This window comes from Lepisosteus platostomus, chromosome 16 (genome assembly GCF_059453375.1).
Source record: "Lepisosteus platostomus isolate fLepPlt1 chromosome 16, fLepPlt1.hap1, whole genome shotgun sequence".
NCBI lineage: Eukaryota > Metazoa > Chordata > Actinopteri > Semionotiformes > Lepisosteidae > Lepisosteus > Lepisosteus platostomus.
Genome location: NC_142626.1, coordinates 20,859,564 through 20,880,409, shown reverse-complemented (window position 1 = coordinate 20,880,409; position 20,846 = coordinate 20,859,564). Strand labels below are relative to the sequence as shown.

Sequence of the window (20,846 nt, the reverse complement as noted above, 5' to 3'; positions counted from 1 at the left end):
GCATTTATATTTTTTCTACAAATTATAACTCTAATAGAGATTCAATACCATTTGCTAAACACTGGGAAAAATAATTTGCTTAATGTAAATGTAATGTTTATAAATCAAATATTTTAAAAATAATATTTTTATGTATAATATACATTTTAAATTATTTTAACATCACATATACTGTATAAAAGGAATATGTTGTATTGTATTTGGAAACTCAACTGCCAAGAAATTTACTAAAAATGGCTAGAAACATTTCTAGACGACCGGAACGTAGGAGTAAGCCAAAAATACAAATACTAAAATACACAATGTTAAATATGCTGGATATCTCTGCTTGTAGAAATACCTTGTACAAAGGGTGCACTGAGGGTAACTGCCTGAGTGTGGCAACACAGAAAACCTCTGCCAACAGGTGGGTTCGCAGTAAGTGAGTAACCAACTGGAAATAGTTTAAGTCAGCGCTGCGCACATAGGTCTTCGCCAAGAGCCAGCTGACAGAATCGCTGGGCAGGAAAATGGGGTTTTCCGGTCCTGCCTTTTGGTTGAGCTATAACAAGAAATGATAATGCTTTGATGAGGATACAGTAGGACCAGTAGGACTCATTTTATGCACTTCCTGTTTAGAACATTTAGAAAATGGTGGACATACACACTCAAAATAATTCCTCACTTAGTTTTATATTTAATTAAACATGTTATTGGTTCATTGCAAAGCCCAGACACAACACTGGAACTATAAAAAAAATGGTTCATTAACTTCAGACAACCTATTCTTATTGCTCCAAATTATTGTTGGTTTATTGATTAGGGTTTGAAATATATTTGATTAGGTGATAAGTTAGTAATTGCATGAAGTGTGGCACCTGAATAGCAATGGGCATCAGGTTTTCTTCACTATTCAAATACAGCAGGCAGAGTGGAGAAGTCAGGTATTGCTTTTGGTTATTGATGGTGTTGGTTTCAATGTCATCCAGTAGTTCATAGTCCACCAGATATATATTGCCCTTCTGTAGAAACAAAATTAAAATAAATTAGCTCATCCTTTGCCTTTGCAAACTTAAATGAGGATCCACAATACTTGACAAATTCATAAATGCTTTGAATTTCATGACAAATTGCTCATTTGAGCTCTTCAAGAAAAAAGGGTTTCTGATACATTTTTTAATGTTTTTATAGACTTTGATTCACATAGTGCTAGACTGATTGCTGTTATTTCAGAATTGATCTCTAGGGTCCTGGTTTCAATTCTGATCTCATGGATCATTTTCTGTAGAGTTATCATGTTTTACCCACTGTTGTGTGTAGATTTTATCCAGATGTTCTGTTTTTATTTTAAGTAGAAGTATTGGGACAATTGTTGATAGGTGAAACTGGAGGGTCAGGTATTTGTTTTTAGGTCATTAGGTTCATAGAAAAGCTATGAAAATCCTACCAACCTGTATTTGTGTATATTCCTGACCTGGCCTGAGTGGCAGCATCTCAAGAATAACTCAAAAAGGTGGGGATTGCCTTATAAGAAATAAAATTGATTATGCCATGTGTGGAAATTTGTATAGCTGCAATGTTTATGCAGTGGTCACTTCTAAAAAAAGCATTCATGGTAATTACCGAGGGAGACTTGAACTGTACTCACACAATAGAACTGCAAAGCCACTTGGATTCAGAGCACCACTGGGCATTGTATGTGTCTTGTAGGATGTTCTCTGGAAAATGACCTTTTTCATAACAAAATAAATCTAAATTCAAACCATCTCTGAACAGTTCTGTAACTGTTGCTTCCTGTACAGGATACACTCATTTGATAATAGTTCCCATCTTGATTATGATCTCCAAGAGATGGTAGGAAGTAGACAATTTTGTCATTGATAAAATACTACTATCTCGCAGACCTAGTGAAGATATGAATTAAAACTAAGAACTGACTAAGATGTCTTTAGTGGAAGGTGAAAAATATTAAGCCTGTACTCGAAAGAAAGGAGGATACGAGTCAATAATGGAAAATGCATTCAGACACTTTTGATAAACACAAGGCTGTATGAAAATACAGTAATTTTGTTATAAATTTGCTATAGGATAAGATTGAAAAAGAAGAAAACAGTAAATATAACAGATTAATACGTTAATGTATTAGGGGTAAAGGGGTGTAACATTTAGGATGGATTTGGATGCAGGTGGGTTTCTGGTGAGGTACTTAGAAAGTGTGACAACAAGTTTGGTGCAAAAGTGATGTATAAAGTAAAAAAGTGAATAAGTGACTTTTACATAAATAGGACACAATAAAACACAGGAAAAGGAACTAGAGAGGTGCCAAAGAAAAGAAAATAAACAAAATGGAGCTGGCTAATAAAGTGAGGGAAAGCTGATCTAACTAAAATCAAAACCTGAAACACACAGTCTTCGGCATCATCAAATGCCCTAGCTAACCTTCACTAACTACCCAAAACCATACAACACAAAAGGCACTCACCTGTCCTCACCTAGTGTTTCTAATACAAAGATCAACTACATGTGTACAATGTGCCCGACAACTTAAACTAACCCTATACACAATAGTTCACACAAATACACAAGTGAACTACGAAAATGAGAGTAGACACAAGGAATAGGGTACAAAAGAGTACAGAGATTGATACAACACGTTAGGACAAGGTAATGGCGAAATACAGGATAACACAAACAAACACAAATACAAGGAGATGAACACAAACCAACAAAGCTGAAGCTATACGAAAACACACACACGAAGTGAAACGAACGAAAACGGAGAAGTGAAGCTGAAGCAAAATGATAAGCAAAGCAAAACCAAAGCTGAACCAAGCAGAACCAAAGTCAAGTGAATGGCCCCTTTGTTCTGAAAACCTCCAAATTAAATACTGAATAAGCTGAGTTCTGATTGGTCGAGAGTTGATTGAAGATGATTTCATACGGAAACAATGGTGTAAAGATAGACCAATGGGGGAGGGAGAACAATCAAGGACAGGAAGTGTGGAACATAGCAACAAAAAAACACATGAACCACACACTGGGACGTAACACACATAATATACTACTATATTATAAGCACATGTAAAAATAATATTGTGTAAAAACATAAGTAAAATAACATCAGAAATTAACAATAGTGGAGAAAATCTAATCCTCCTATAGAACAGGTCAAACGGTAGTCACAGCAGAGTAGGTGAAAAATTGGAAATGACACTGTAACCTTAAATTAACCTTAAATTACAGCATGCAATAATATACATTATAAATGTTACTATACACAAAAAGGATTAGGTTTTTTAAGAAATATATGAAAATGGTTTTGGAAGTCTACATTCAGCTATAAAAGACTAGTACAAATAAATATGTGAACTTGATTTCCCTCGAATTATTGCCAGATCCTGATCTGAGTGCTGAGACAAAAGTCTGTTTTATATGTTACTAAAAACAGATTGTTTGGAAAAGCACCAATGAATATGCTATCCAACCTGTTTTGTATAAACTCAGTATAGTAGATGCATCATTTATGTACCTTTACTGCATCACTGAAGTGACGCTCTTTTATAACTGACTTCCATTCTTTAGTTTGAGTTTATAAGTATTTTCTTCAACAGGTTTATCTAAATTTATATTACCTAATAATGTCTGAATTCAGGAAGTTATTTATAAGGGATGATTCAATGTCTTTCCACCTAAAAATAATTTGGATTACAGGATTTAATCAAGGGTTTAATTAAAAATTCAGAATATTCTTTCTATTATTTTTATGAATTTAGTAAAGTCATTCCCCCTTTATCTTTTGAAAGGTGCAGTATTTTGATTCTTATTCTAGGTTTCCTCATCTTCCATATAAACCATTTTGTCCCATTCCTAAAATTTTTTGGAGAGGTTTCTACAGGGAAATCTTGTAATAAGAAGAGTAATTGTGGTATCACATTCAATTTTACTGATTCAATTGTATGAGTATAGTGAATGAGGAAAAGAAAAGTGATTGTAATAGCTCCCTCTGTGATAGAAATCTCTCCAAAGATCTAGTATTCTCATGTTATCCATCAGAAAATTAATCTTGTTTTACAGTGATTTAACCCTCTGAGTAGATATTCAACATTTGATGAGTCAAGCCTGGGATTCCACTCTGGGCAGACGCATATTCCAATCACCTCCACATATCAATATCCCTTGTGCATCAGCCATGAAGTCAAATACCTTTTTTTAATAAAAACCAAAATCACTACCAGGGAGAGTATGTTAAGCAATGTTAGTAATGTTTGGGGCAGTGCGGTGGCTCTGTGGCTTAGGATCTGTTCCTGTGGCAGGAAGGTTGCTGGTTCGTATTCTGTGGCTGGTAGAGGAATTCTACTCTGTTGCGTCCCTGAGCAAGGCCCTTAACCCCAACTACTCTATTGGTGCTGTGTAAATGGCTGACCCTGCGCTCTGACCCCAAGCTTCTCTTTCTGTCTGTGTGTTGCATGGAGACCAAGTTGGGGTATGTGAAAAAGACAAATTCCTAATACAAGAAATTGTGTACGGCCAATAAACTGATCTTATCTCTTAATTCACCTTCTGTTTTTCCTGACACTAATACATATCTCCCCTCCTAATCTTTAATTTCTGTAAGCAATTCAAATGGTACATTCTAAGATATCAGTATAGCCATTCCCCTTAAATGACCAGATTAATATGATAAATATATTTTTGAAAAAAAAACATCCTCTTTATTTTCTCATATTCCAAAGCACCCAGATACACAAAACAAGCCCCTTTTTTACAAAAAAAGCCCACTTTTCATTTTATATAAAATCTTATTTCTTACTAGGATTACATACTCCTTTAACATTGAATGAAACTATTTTAAGGTCTTGGTTAAACATCATTTGTGTCAATAATAGAACTGTAAAAGTATCCCTCATATGAATTGAGTTTGATCTGCATTATTATGCATTATTTTCTCGTTGGTTTTCCTTAACAATAATTTACTAACAAAAAAAAAATCAAGGAACATAACCAGTCTTAAATAAAATGGTATCCAACTTAAATAAAATGGTATCCAACTCATTCTGAGTACTTGCTTTCAATTGTGAGAGTCTTTTTAAATTAACCCTAAATGGGCTTCAAAAGTTCAATTCTATATTCTATATCCTATTCTAGCTTCATAGCACTGTACATTCAATAGCATGTACAGATGCAGCCATTCAAAGTGAGCGGTACAGACACGTACCGGAGGTAATTGGCTACGGCGTCGCGCATCGTGACGCAAGATGACGCGGGGTACCGCGGTACGTGATTGGTTGACTGACAGGGGCACTTGTGGTCCGTTGGTCTGTCGTAGAAAGATTTACAGTAAAGGTCTTTACTGTGCCCGTTGTAGTATTTAATATTTATATGGAATTTTACCACTGAAGGGAAATCTTAGTGCCTGAGCATAAAAAGAATAGAAGCATACTGCAACGCGTGTGAAGGCCATAAACGATATTAATTTTGGAACTTAAACATACAGTATATGGCTGGTCTTGGTACTTTAAAGTAAAAAAACACACCGAAGTCAACAAGCATACTTTTAGAATTTGATTAAAAGGGAATATAATATGGAATCGCGTATCTAAAGAATTTAATAACGATATGATTATATTCGTGTACTGCGACAGGGCTGTGTAGGGCTGTTTCGCCTCCCTCTTCATGCGACTTCCCTTGTAGCCTACTGGTCTACGTGCCCGACTACTAACTCACAGGTTGTGGGTTCAAATCTAGCTGGTGCTGGACTTTTCTTTTAACAAACATTTCTTCGAAGAAATAGAATAGCGATATTTTGGACAATCAATTGACTTTTATATTTCAAAATATCACAACATGATCGATTCTAAGTCATTTTTGATAACAATCAACAAACAAACATTTCTTTGAAAAAATGAGACGTTTCCCTTGGTCAGAGATATAAAAACCGACCAACAAAAACAACCATATAAACATAATACCAACCAAAAACATAGATAACGACCACAATACAAAATCAAATATATCAAACCATTATACTCTCGCAAATTCCTCCAATTATCATAATCCCGCCCCTTATGCAAAACCAAACCCTCCTCCCATCCCAGTTTATCCTCTTTATCATAAACAAAATCCACCTCAATTTTCAACATAAAGCATTACTGCTTACTGGGTTTTTGAGGGGGGTGGGGGGGGGAGGTGTCTTTCGCTGGAAATCTCGCCTGCTTCTACTTGACGAGTACAACCCCCTCTCTGCCGGAGTGCTGGCTGTGACGAATTAAACCGGTTTCACAGGTATTTTCAAAGTAGGAAGTACAGTGTTAACTGGTAGCTGGGCTCCTCAATGAAATTGCTTTAACATGCTAATGCATTGGTGTAACAGTCCGGGAGTGGCAAGCTTCCAATGTCAACTCGACTCGATTGCAAGACAATGAACGTATAATAGCCCTAAATGAATTAATAGCAAACACGGTTTACATAAAATAGATTTTTCCAAGAAAGTTTATAATAATACGATCTATAGTTGAAATCTGAGCCTAAATATAAAGGAAAAGCATTTTCAGAGAGCAATCACACTGTGTATAAAAAGTCAAAAACCGCACTCAAAATGTAATTTAGAGCTTTCTGGCTAGAGGAGACACCCAAATTATAATGTAACATGCCACTGTTTGTGCATGAACAAAGTTATACTGCAATTTTCCTTAGATACGCGATTAAAAAAAATAAATTTTTTGAATCCCCGGCGGAACACACTCCATAGGAATCAGCGCTTTTATACAGTATATCGCCTTTAAACACATATATTTAAACGCGCGTTTACGATTTAAATCAAAACGCGATTCAAATCAATATAAATGTTTATTTTGTAACGCATAGGTGACTATTCATTGTTATTAAAAAGACTTAAATTTGATCATGTTGTGATATTTAGAAATATAAATTTGTTTGGTGCGAGTGTAGATGATGTACTCGTAACATTTTTACAAGACGAACTACAACATTTAAAAAATGACTTGTATGTACTTGATATCTCTAATCAATCCACTGCACTGCATTAAAACAAAACGAAAACAAGAACGCCCTGGGCATACCGTTTCGCGCTTCTTATCAGTTGCTCAAAAGTAATTTGACCGTATGAAATGCATAATATAAACCTAGAAACATATACGTGAGCAGTATTTACGTAGTATCGGTGTTAAGACATACCTCTCAAATACTGTAAATCAAGTTAAAAATATCTCAAGACCGATTCTGGTCATAATGAAACCATGTTTCGTGTATGTTTTCTTTAAAGTACAGAGACCAGCCATATACTGTATGTTTATGTTCCAAAATTAATATCGTTTATGGCCTTCACACGCGTTGCAGTATGCTCCTATTCTTTTTATGTTCAGCTACTAAGATTTCCCTTCAGTGGTAAAATTAGATATGAATATTCAATACTTAAACGGGCACAGTTAAGACATTAAATATACATATACATACTGTATACAGTACAGTTTTCATACGGTAATATGTTTATGTTCCTAAATCAATCTCTTTTATGAGCATGTGAAAGGCATGGTGAATCGATTCTCAAAAATTACTGTACTTTGCATGATTGGAAAAAAATGCGTGATTGCGAAATGCTGTGGTGTTACTTTTACAAAGACGGTCAATGAAAAAAAGAATGTTGACCAGGGCAATACTTTGAGTTTACACTTACAGCTTGTCCAAGGTCATTCATTATTAATACTTTTAGTAATATCTTCGTTAAAGACCTTGATGGCCACAGCTCAAACATGAGAGGTTGAGCTTTATTAGCTCCACCTTGCGGAAATTCCAGATACTATTATTTTGCTTGTCGTATTATAGGAGAATTTATGGTAACTAGCGGTATTTACCGGTAACTCGCGGTATTTACCGGTAACTTGCGGTAGACTGCGTACAGCGTACCGGAAAATAATGTGGTATCGCCCGCGCATTTTGAATGGCTGCATCTGTAGTAGTCATCAGAAAAGAATGTTCGTTAATTGCATTTAGAATGTTTATGTACTGTAGGTGTGCTAGCGAAAATATTGTCGTAGCACCAACATCTTGTAGAACATGCATTAAGCCAGTGAGTTAAAGAATATGTATATTCTTTATATACTGTATGAATATGTGTACTGTTTATATCTTGCTTGCAAAGTACAGGTTTATTCCATGCTGAAAAGAGAAGAAAAGAAACACAACGTTTTGGCTGTGGAGCCTTCTTCAGGTGTGACCCCCCCCAAACACTGAGTACCATAGAGAAAATGCCAGAGAACAGTCTTTGGTAACCTGTTTTGCTCCACCTAAGCATTATATTCTTTAAGATGCACTTCACTTGTACATTCAAGTACCACCTTGCAACTATAGATATGGTTATAAATATAAACTAAGTATAAATAAATACTTTTAGCATGTATCATACACACTATATGAAGGTCTGCCATCAAACATATACAATATATTTTTGGATGGAACACTGGATGAAGAATAATCAAACCTGAAATCCTATACAAACACACAAGTCTCCAGATTCATCAAATGGATGTAAGGGACATTTCTTTCTGGGTTGAGATACCTGCTACTTTCAAGATGTTATATTCATGGAATAAATAACTGGCTCCCTTATGTGTCTTCTTCTCAGCTATGAGAAGTTCCTGGATAAAACAACCATTGACAGGTATTCAGGAATAAAGCATTAGGAATTGTAAATGCTTATCCTGTTATGGCACACCTGACAACATTCATCATTTATCAAACCTGCTCCCCAAATCTGCCCCTGTTCCCCAAATTTACAATCACAACCATGGTAACCTGGTTACAATTCCAAAATTGTAACTGGGTCATTGTGAAAAATAAATGCCAGCATTGTTTGGATTATCATTGGCACAGCTGGTCTTATCTTGCAGACTTAAAGATGTTATCTAGACATGCAAAGTAACCCCCCAGCTATTGGCAGCCTTGACCATGACCAACATAACTCACTGTCTTACAAAACTGTTCTAGTTATAAAGAACAAGATGTGGGTCGCCACTCTTCATGCCCCGGCGTTCCTGGCCAAATTTCCCATTGGCCTTTACCAATCATGGCCTCCTAATAATCCCCATCTATGAATTGGCTTCACTACTCTGCTCTCCTCCCCACTGATAGCTGATGTGTGGTGAGCGTTCTGACGCACTATTGCTGCCGTCGCATCATCCAGGAGGATGCTGCACATTGGTAGTGGTGGAGGGGAGTCCCTATTACCTGTAAAGCGCTTTGAGTGGAGTGTCCAGAAAAGCGCTATATAAGTGTAAGCTATTATTCTTATTATTATTCTTCTTATCATTATGATTATGATGATGATGATGATGATTATTATTATTATTATTATTATATTCTTACTCTGATGTGTACTATCAGTATAACAACACATTTAAATATTGTTTAAGGAGTTTGAGTTTATTTTTAGATTCTATTGCTTATTCTTATTTATGTAAGTACTTATGTACAAAAGTACTATTTTATAATGTCATTCTAAAATATACAAAAATGAATCTAGCCATTAAGTTATGTCAATACATTAATCCACATAATGTTTTTAGTAAGCAAAAGTCATACTCACCTCCATTTCGTCCTGAAGGGAGCTGCATTTTCCTATGAATTCACAGACCATGTCATTGGTAACTGGGAAGTTTGGTGGGATCTGTTTGCACTGTTTGATCAGTATGGGGTTGGTGCCATTTAGATACTGGTATCCAAAAAACCAGTCTTCCTTCCAATATTGTTGCACTTTCTCTGGATTAATAAGAAACAAGCTTTTACAGTACATGGAAAAAAATATGGGTTGGTGCTAACGACAAAAAAATGTTATGACACATTTTCAAAAAGAAAAGTGCAGATATGATGCCATTAGTGACACCGAGTTTAAAATAATACTTTAAATCAAACTACACTTTAATTATAAAAACAGTTAATGATCGCTACAAAAGTAGATGCAGTTAAATCAAATGTCTACAGATATATTCTTTAAATGAAAGATGAAGAAGACATTCTGTATGTGATTCACATTTTCTTCATGATGCAGGGCATGATTTACTCTGGATCATTTCCTCTCAATCAGCAATATTGTTCAAGCAGTGTAATTGCCAAAACTGGAAACAGTATTGCAAATGTAGTTCAGTTAGTGCACTGTATAATTTTTACATGACTTTCCTTGATTTAAATTTTAAACTTTTAATATTTAATTGCCATTCTCATTCCCTTTTTGATTTCTGCACTGAATTGTTTAGTTTAAGATTGTAATGACTCTACACAGTATTGCCCTGGAGCTTTTCTCCTATGTAACCTTTTATACATTTTATACTGTTTTTTTATTCTGCATTGTCCAAATATTTATAACCATTATTTTTAATTATCTGTGAATCTTACATCTTTACTCACTATACTAAAGTCTAGATTGTTGATTTTGATTGAGAAACACAGTAGTCAGCAGCTGTATCACCTTGCAACTCACAGCTAGCAACACTGAAGCTAAGCTGGTGTGAGCCTGGTCAGTACCTGGATTGGAGACCTCCTGGGAAAAACTAAGGTTGCTGTTTGAAGAAGTGTTAGTGAGGGCAGCAGGGGGCGCTCACCCTGTGGTCTACGTGGGTTCTAATGCCCCAGTATAGTGATGGGGGCACTATGTTTTAAAAAGGCACCATCCTTCGGATGGGATATAAAACCGAGGTCCTGACTCTCTGTTGCCATTAAAAATCCCACGGCATTTCTTGAAAAGAGAAGTGGTGTAACCCCGGCATCTTGGCCAAATTTCCCATTGGCCCTTACTAATCATGGCCTCCTAATAATCCCCATCTCTGAATTGGCTTTAATTACTTTGTTCTCCTCCCCACTAATACTGTAGCTGGTGTGTGGTGAGCGTTCCGGCACACTGTGGCTGCCGTTGCATCATCTAGGTGGGGCTGCACATTGATGGTGATGGAGGGTTCCCATTATCAGTAAAGCGCTTTGAGTGGAGCGTTCAGAAAAGCGCTATATAAGTGTAAGCAATTTATATTAGAGTCTTAAATCTAATCCCTGTTGCACCTTCGTAATGATCTCAATCTTGCTCGAGATAACTCCTCTTATCTGTTTCCCTTGTATTCTGCTTTTAAAAACATTCATTATCCATGTGCATAAAAATTACCTTGGATTTCCACTACTTCCACTACTTATGGTTTTTATTGTTCTTAAATTCTTCAGGTTGGTTAGAGAAGATATACCTCTTCTAAAGCCAAACTGACTGTCTCTAGAATGCAGGTTTCCCATTTACTGCATTTGAATCCCAGTCAGGACTCTGGTGTGACTCTGGCCATTCCAAGTCAATAAAAGTTTTATCTAACTGTCGTAATTTCTTGTTTTATCTAGGTGTGCTAGCGAAAATAATATTGTGGATGCACAGTAAAACTATGCATCAAAAGGTCCCTAACAATAGATACTGATATATATATATACATATATTGTTATTGTACATACCTACATTGCAGTTTGCAAATGTTGATATGTGATTCGTTTTTAGAATTATTACTTTATTAGTAAAATGCTTTTATTCAAAGTGACTTTACAGTTAAAAATGACGTGGCAGACAATACCTGAGATGTCTGTATGTTTGTAATGGTTGAAGAATTTCTCATAAGTCTGCATACTGTCCCAGGAATCCCTATCGCAGGTAATACCCCCCAGGCCAAGGTCTGTTAGACTGGGAGAATAAAAGAGAGAAAACTATAATTAAATCATTGAACTGATTTGCATTGACCTTAGGAGCATTTTCAGGGTTAATAGTGTGTATATAGAATATGCACTCTTTATGAGTTATTAAACCCCCCAAACATTTTAAACTAATTTATATTTATATCCATAATGAATTACCAAGAATGATTATGAAATAATGAAAATGTTTAATATCATTTAACTGATAATAATTGTTGATTAGAAAACCTTAGATGAACAATAATATTAATATGTTAAAATAGTAGAAGTACGAGAGGGTGGTAGATACAGAAAGAAAATGGAAGATCTTGTCTGAATTACATTTGCCAGAAATCTCCAACAATCGTCCAGCTACATTTTATTTTTCACTTTTGAAGTGCAGACATTGTGGTAGTCTCATATGTTGGAGAATACAGACAATGACTCTTCCCTGACTTCCTTCACAGCATTGTCCATCAGCCCTTCCTATTCCTGTAAAAAACCCTTCTTTCCATCTTTCCTCCTCATCATCTATCAAATAGTTATGTGACTGTAATCACAGTGTCCGGAGCAGTGCACAAAATAGACTCCACTCCCTTGTCCAGACAGCAGATGATAAGAACCCCAGAAGATTTTACTGTCTTGTTTCTATATTATCACTCCTATCACTGTCTTCCTCTAATTAGTCAGTTTAAAATATTAGCAGATAATTTTGTACATTGCCCTGGAAATGTTGCATAGACAAGACCCAGAAGCTACAGAATAACTGTATGTTTCCATACTAAAAGAATAAAACATAATTAAGTACAGCAAGTCTTCCAGCTACCATCTCATTCTTTCATATTGTAATATCACTAAATCCAACCTAGACTGACAATATGGAAATATAAAATTCTGCACACAATAAACTACCTGTTAAGCCCTTTATGAAGGTGACACAGAAAATGTATTCATTTTTTAATAAGTCGATTAGGTCTTACGCTTCGATAGCTGTAAATTTAAATCCAATGTCTTTGGTGTATGAAAATTGCAGCTCTGGAGGCAAATCCTCTGGTTTCGTATAATCCACGTGCCTTGGAATTTCTTCTTCTGTAGCAGCCCATCTGTGTGAGAAACATTTTTTTAAAAAGTGGTTAAGACTGGTACACTCCAATTACCAGCCTGCAATTACTCTTGTTTTTGCTATCACATTTATATTTAAATTTTTTTATTCAAATCCATCAGAGATTGACACAAACAGGAAAACATTAGATTCATTCATTTTCTCCTGTTAAGAAGAAAATAGTAGAATTTGATTCTTCAAGCTCATTAAGATGTTAAGAGACTGTTGAATCAATAACTGCAGCAACTGGAAAGTGAGATGACACCGATGGTGTCCTGTTGTGCTGCAGGATTTAACATCCAGGTGATAACACAACAATTCTGAAATTAGTTTCTAATTTCAGAATTTGGATTTACAAATTCTGACAAAATGGCCATTGTCATGCAGCAAAGATGGACAGTCTTTAGCCCAGGATAATGGAGCTAGACAATCGCTCAAGGTTAAATGACTTAAGCCCTATACATTTTTATGTTATTATTTTTTTACTTATTCCATTTAGTCTTTTTGTCCCTTTGTCTCCTAATTGTTGAGTTATTACATTTGTGTGAATTAGTCAGATTTATTGTAGTGTTCTTCTTTGGTATCTCATGTCAGATTTTTTTTTCTGTTTTGTGTCAACATTTTCTTGGTTCTTTATGTATCTAAAATTCAGACACTCATCGGTCTGTTTGTCACTGTGTGTGTCAACTCCAGACATGTCAGGTTACAGTGTTGCATTAAAATCTTACATAACAAAAACTGTGTTCCAGCATCAAGCAAAATGTAGGAAGAAGCAAACATTTTGCAAAACATTTCTTGTTATTTGCTGTACTGATTGATTGGGTACAGCAAAAAATATTTGCTCATTACTATGCAAGTACAGTACAATTGGATAATATGTCAGTGATCACTGTATGTTACTAAAGACAAATAATTCTTATGGGCTGTGTCTTTCCTTTTTTTAGCTTACAGCTGTTCTCCCACAGTATTTAATGACAATGTTGTTTGTGCAACATCGGTTTCAAATTAGACCAAAGTATTTCTTATTTTGTTTCTTGCAACTGACATTTATGTCATAGCAGCCTCACTGCCACATTTGTTTTATTTATCATTGGTTTCACAGATATTTCAACAGTAAAGTCTGACATATGATGCAAGAACTGTAATACACTGCCTTACATAAATATTGGGACATTCAAAAGAGAGTCAAAAGTGGAATTTGTGCTGTATTTTCAAATAATTTGGATGTGAGAAGGAAACAAAATCAATGAGGCAAAAGTACAAATGTCATTTGTTTATTTCTGGTTATACTTGTGCTTATATATTGTGCTGATTTGGAATAATAGCACATTTTGTGTTTGACCCCATCATTGCAGGCAAACATTAGTACTGGGACAATGTGTTGCCAGGTAATTGGGCAGGAGTTTTCTGTCGCACTGATTGTACATAAAAAGAGTGTTGGATTTAGCCTTTGCTCTTTGCCTTGGTGTCTGCCTTTGGAGCCAGAAACCCTGAACCAACATAAAGAACAGAGAGCTGTCTCTGAAAGAAAAGCAAGCAATTTGGATGCAGAAACAAAATTAATCAGAATCATAGCACAGAGACTGGGCATAGAGAAATCAACAATATGGAACTTCTTAAAAAAGAAAGAAACCACTGGTATAATGACCAAGTCGGCTGAGGAAAACAACTGCAATTGATGATAGAAAAATAATCAGAGCAGTGAAGAAAAATTCTAAACATCTGTCACTGAAATTACCAACTACCTCCATAGCGCAGAATGAAGTATCACAATCTAATGGTCACAGAAGAGATCAACAGCAGAATTATAAAGGCTACAGAGCAGACCTCCATTAGCATAAAAAAATAGAAAGTCCAGATTACAGTTTGCTAAAATGTACAGAGGTAATGCAGTAGAGTTCTGGACAAAGTGTTATGAACAAATGAGACAAAGATAAGGCTCTACCAATGTGATGGTAGGGTGAATGTGTAGAGAAGGGAATTGACTGGAGACGATCAAAATCATACTACTTCTGTGAAACATGCTGTGGGTAGAGTCATGGTTTGAACATGCATGGGCATTCTTTGCTGTCTCAATCATCAATCATCTTTACTGAAGATGTAACTTATGATTGTAAGAGCAGAATGATATCAGAGGTGAACCGAAACATCTTGTCTGCCCATGTACAAGAAAATGCCTCATCTCATTTGTCAGCGCTTTAACATGCAGCAAGAAAATGACCAAAAACACACTGCTAATGCAGTCAAGGAGTTCATCAGGGGAAAACTGACTAAATCAATCTCCTGATTTAAATCATGCTTTTAACACCATGCAAGTTCATAGTCTTTTACAACGTCTTTGTGACTTGAATGTGAATGGGAATATGTATATGTTGGATCAAAGATTTCCTTACAGATCTACCTCAGAGAGTCCACATGAATAGTGTACTCTCAGACGAACTAGTTTTAAAGGTGCTCCCCAGGGTTGTGTATTGTCACCTCTTCTTTTCTCAATATATACTAATGAGATGCAGATTCAGAATAGCACAGCCAGTCTGATTAAATATGCAGATGACATGGTTCTCATGGGACTCTGTTTAAAGAACAAACCTCTGGGTGAGCAAACCTACTTTAAAAACACCAGTATCCTTGAAAACTGGTGTCAATCCAGCGCATTGGAAATAAATGTGACCAAAACTAAAGAGCTTCTTTTCAATGCTAAAACCAATGGAGGAAATCTTTGCAGACAATAGTACTTAATAGTCAGTCTGTAGAGGTTGTGGAGAGTTTTAAATATCTGGGAACACCTATTGATCTGAAGCTGAGTTACATTGAGAACATAGACAACATTTATAAGAAAGCAAAACACTGGCTGTTTTTAATCCAAAGCCTCAGGAACTTTCACGTTTGTCAAAATGTCCCAGAGATGGTACAGATGCAGCCATTCAAAATGAGCGGTAAAAACCCGCGGTACAGTAACCTACCCGCAGGGCACCGCGGTAAGTGATTGGCTGGCCAAAATGACCGACAGGGGCACTCGTGGTGCATTGGTTGGTAGTGAAAAGATTTAATCATTTAATGTCTTTACTGTGCACATTTTAATCCGCTTAGTTTTGAATATTTATATGGAATTTTACCACTAAAGGGAAATTTTAGCATAAAAAGAAGAGGAGCATAATGCATCTGAAGGTCATAAACGATATTAATTTAGGAACATAAACATTACTGTATGTACATAAACTGTACTGTGTATGGCTGGTCTTGATAGTTTAAAGAAAAAATACACACCAGTCTTCCATTTCTCCCTAAACATTTTAAGCATGAAAGTTTTATGAAACGGTACCCAAATATGTGATTGCTGTATAGAATGAATTTTAATTTTTAAAAATTATTTAACACGAAAATTAAGCTGTTTACATCTTCCGCCTGAGAACAGTCACCCGTTGGTACCCAACGCAGAAACACAGCCACTAACTAGCAAAGAGAGGACATTAGCTAGCCAATATGATAAAGAAATAAATGATTATTTTGTTTATTTCTTTTGCACATTTATTTGAACATTTCCATTGATTGTACAAGCACTTGGAAACTGTCCAATCCCTAGTTCATCAGGCATTTACCGGTCTGGCGCCAGTCTGTGTCTTCTAGGATATAATGCCAGCGAACTCTTGTTTTTATGTCCACTATAACTACGCTGGGCAAACGTTCCGAGGTCAAATTCTTCCAGAACGGGGGTACCTTTAAAGCGGAGACGACGGCACCGAAATTTTTTGGCGTGCCTTCTCTTTAAAGCCCTGGCCAAATATGAAGACAGTACGTACAGTTATAATTCAAACAGAATTAAAAACTACACATCCCAGTTACCATGGTGGTGCTTGTGATCATTGCGTTTAACCAAAGAAACAGGGCGAAAAATCAGTCACATGACTTTGGGGCAGAGTTTCGGAAGCTTAACCTATCAGCAACAAAGCGAAATTTACACGATAGGCTACCTCAAACTGTCAGTTACACGACTGTATATGTCGCTTAAGCCACTCCTATTTGGCATTTTAGTTATGGAGGCGAGAAGACGCCCCCCCCCCCTCTCTGGGTGTCTGATTTGCCGCCATCTTTAACTGTTCGGTGTCCGAATCGGAGTAGCTACGCGTACGAAATAAAGTTAATCCCAACTACAAAACATATATTTTTGTGGTAAGAGGGCGCAAAACATCAGTATTTACTGCTATTAATTACTGTACGATTTATAGTTGAAATCTGAGCCTAGATATAAAGTTAGATATAAAGTTAAAATCTCGACAAAGCAATGTAGGAAAAACAGAGAAAATAAATCCTTTCTGACATCTAAAATCAGTTTCGATCAAGGTCTCTAAAACGAACAAGAAAAAGAGGATTTTCGGAGGGCAATTACGCTGTGTTTATATAGAATAAGTGATTTATGAGCAATCTAATTTCTTGTTCGTTTAAAACAGTGAAATGTCAGCTGCAAAAGATCGCACCAGAAACAGCACTCTCTCTGCCTGTCATAGACGTTCAGGAAAGGCTGAATGAAGTCATGTCTAGTACAATAATTCGGTGATCAATAATAACAGTTGTAGGACAGTATATAAGGAGGATAAGGATTTTGAAGTTGACTCGAAATCCGATAGGTAACCAGTGCAAGGACTTGAAAACAGGTGTAATGCATCCCTGATAGGATTCTTGCTGTCATATTCTGAACATATTGAAGATTGCTCAGTGTGGATTTAATTTCCCCAATGAACAGGATGTGCATTTATTAATTCTAGAAAAAAAAGCCTTTCTTGATTTCTCTAGTTCTTAGTTTGTCTAGTTCCCTTTAAAATAAACTATTATTCCACAATGCAGAGTATTAAATGGCCAGTATTTACACATGATATTTGTGATTTAAAGAAATTAACACAAGCAGCTTTTGGGGATTTAAGTGTTGGCTGAGTTATTGCAGGATAAAAGACTAGAGATGTTGGTAAGAAGAAGATAATTTTGGGAAAGCTAAGGAATACACTGATAACAAGAACACTTCCTAATGGGGTTAGGCATACTTTTGATGAAGATGATGAAGTTAACAGACTATATGTTTACATAGATACTGAAATAAGGATTGTATTTTAGATTATGTGTAGTTGCTGGCATTGAACTGTGTGTTGGATGCACATGAATTGAAGGAATGGGCAAACATAGCTGATGCGGATCCACAGAGCCAGCATATTAAGATGTTTATAATTAGAGGCAATTTGTTTAAATAACTAGGTATGGATACTGATGTGCAAGAGAGGTGGAAAGGCTGTTTCCTTAAGCCAGCACTATAAAATATTTTATTCTCAGTGAGATGCTGCCATTTCATAGTGGGTTTCTAACACTGTGTATAGTTCCATCCACACAGTGCCTTTACTTCCATCCATTTCTAATCTCTTTATCCAGTACAGAGGATTTGGAGTCTATCCCAGTAAGCAACAGACACAAGGCAGAATACACCCTGGACATAGCGCCAGTCCATCACAGGACAGACAGACACAAACACACACACACCAGTTTTCCCATAAACCAATTAACTTACCAGTATGTTTTGGAGTGCGAGAGGGAGTTATATCACACATATGGAGAAAAGCCATGTAACCCAGAGAGAACATGTAAACCCCACACACACAGGATGGCAGGAATTGAACCTAGGACCCCAGTGCTGCAAGATAGCAATGCTAACCACTTTGCCACCATTATAAATGGATGGATATCTTAGTTATCTTTCTAGTTCACAGGTTTGCATGCATAATTTAATTTTGAAAGCCACTGAGACATCAGGTACTACTGTTGTATTTATGAAAAAGAAACAAAACAAAAAACATACTAACAACTGTGCCATCCTACTCCTTAGTTAATACATTTTATTATTCATAAACAGTTAACATTGTTAGCAAAATATTTTGAATTATATGTAACCCTATTTTTTCTTTAGTTTTGTATTTAACTTATTATATGATAGTCAGACTTAATGTATATTTGAACAATGAAAATATATTTTTACAAGATGCGGGGGAAAGTGCAACAACTTATTACAGTGCAAAATTTAATATTATTGATTGCTAATAGTTTATGCTAACACCTAACTTTCTTAATTAGATGTATTTAAAACAGTGAACTAAGTGTAGCATACTATTCAGAAATACAATCGAAAATAGTTTTGTGGTGTTTGTATGGATGAAACGTTTCTAAAATGTATAACGTAACAAAATTAGAGATGATTAAAATCTGTAATCTTTCCACTTGTAATGTCATTAGACACAACAACATGTTTCTGGTTTGACTAAGGATGGTATCAAAAAGTAGTCTAAGTGGTGAGAAAGCTGTGCTTAATGATAATTAAGGGACTTAAAAGTAAAAAGAGATGCTTCATATTGCTTGATTAATTTTAAAAACTAAGTTATAAATGCAGACGCGATTGCTGCCATAAGCGCTCCAGGCAGCAGAATGTTCGTTCTGTACTGCTGAGCTCCTCGCCTCCTCCCTCTCTGTAAAATCCTGGGTTCGGTAAAATGTTTCAGGCATTGATGTGAAGGACAACAGAGCTTTCACTGGCCGATTATCATTATTATCATTATAATCATTATTATTAATAATGATATTAATTTAAGGGTCTAAATATCTAAACATATGTATCTGTATAGCAGGTAGTATCACTGTATTCCACTTTCTTTGTAAACACGGAAAAACAGATTCACAACGCAAAGCTGTATCGCTGTGTAAAAAAACCCGGTTTGTAATGAGCTGCTGAGCTAAGAATAGGAATGTTCCTGCTGGCAGAGGGGGTGGAAAGTGCCTACGGTCATTTAATTAGTATTGCAATTCGCACTGATTCCCTTGCGAAGATTTGGACTTAAGAATATTCGTGCCTGGTCAAAAAATGGCATTAAGCACTTAAATTAATATGGTTAATAATAGTAAACTGTAACATGCTGTAACAAGATCGGCTAAACTACGAAGAAAATGCTTTCAGAGAAAATGTTTCAGGTGTGAAGAACATAGATCTCCAATGCAATTTCAACCAAACCTGTTCCCACACACCCTGCCCCCACTACCATTAGAATATACACAAAGCACTGAAATCTTTCGAGCTAATGATCAGGTGACCCGAGAGAGAGCGAGAGAAACACCAAGGGGTGCGGAACCAGGAAACTATTTACATGGAAAACGGGCGATCTCCCCAGACTGTCCGCCCGTTTCACTGTTACCTGGATACCTCTTTATTTAGAACTCACTAACACTGATTTTTAGTTTAGAAGGATTCAAGTAGGGTTTTAGATGAAAGGCAGCGACCTTAATCAAGCCCAAATCATAATTGAACCCATTCAGAGCCTACATTACATTTTAGCGTTTCATTCTGAGCAGAAGACCCTCACACCTGAAGAAGGCTTGCATTTTCTCTCTTCTCTTTTAAGCATGTGTACAATGTGTAATAGAATTACAATGTGTAATTACAATGCTGTAATACAATTTGAATAGTATGAGGGGGGGGGGGGGAGGTGTCTTTCGCTGGAAATCTCACCTGCTTCTACTTTACGAGTACAACCCCTCTCTGCCGGAGTGCTGGCTGTGATGAATTAAACCGGTTTCACAGGTATTTTCAAAGTAGGAAGTACAGTGTTAACTGGTAGCTGGTTCAAAACGTGATTCAAATCAATATAAATGTTTATTGTGTAACGCATAGGTGACTATTCATTGTTATTAAAAAGACTTAAATTCGATCATGTTGTGATATTTAGAAATATAAATTTGTTTGGTGCGAGTGAGGTTTTATTTAATCTCTGACCAAGGGAAACATTTCATTTTTTCAAAGAAATGTTTGTTAAAAAATAAAGTCATAGTTCCATGGGATTCAATCACAGACCATGTGACATGGGAGTCAGGAAACTAACACACAGCGCCACCGGATTTGATAACGCTATAAAAACGCTATAAAATAATGTGACTAGGCACAGAACCAGTTTACAGCACAGTACAATAATAAATGCTGACCATGACTTTAGAAGCATAAATTGCCTTACACTCAATTTAAACACAAGCTGTCTTT

General features: G+C 36.1%; 1 protein-coding gene across 1 annotated transcript in view; it reads right to left on the bottom strand.

Moving 5' to 3' along the window:
- LOC148647017 (hydroperoxide isomerase ALOXE3-like) overlaps positions 1 to 20,846 on the bottom strand; it is a 58,731-nt gene that overhangs the window by 29,157 nt on the left and 8,728 nt on the right. The window contains exons 4-8 of the mRNA XM_088608816.1: positions 12,666 to 12,788; positions 11,589 to 11,695; positions 9,581 to 9,753; positions 858 to 1,001; positions 341 to 541 (exon numbers count right to left, since the gene is read on the bottom strand). Of these exons, the coding sequence (XP_088464942.1) occupies positions 341 to 541; positions 858 to 1,001; positions 9,581 to 9,753; positions 11,589 to 11,695; positions 12,666 to 12,788 (748 nt within the window). The remainder of the gene's footprint in view (positions 1 to 340; positions 542 to 857; positions 1,002 to 9,580; positions 9,754 to 11,588; positions 11,696 to 12,665; positions 12,789 to 20,846) is intronic.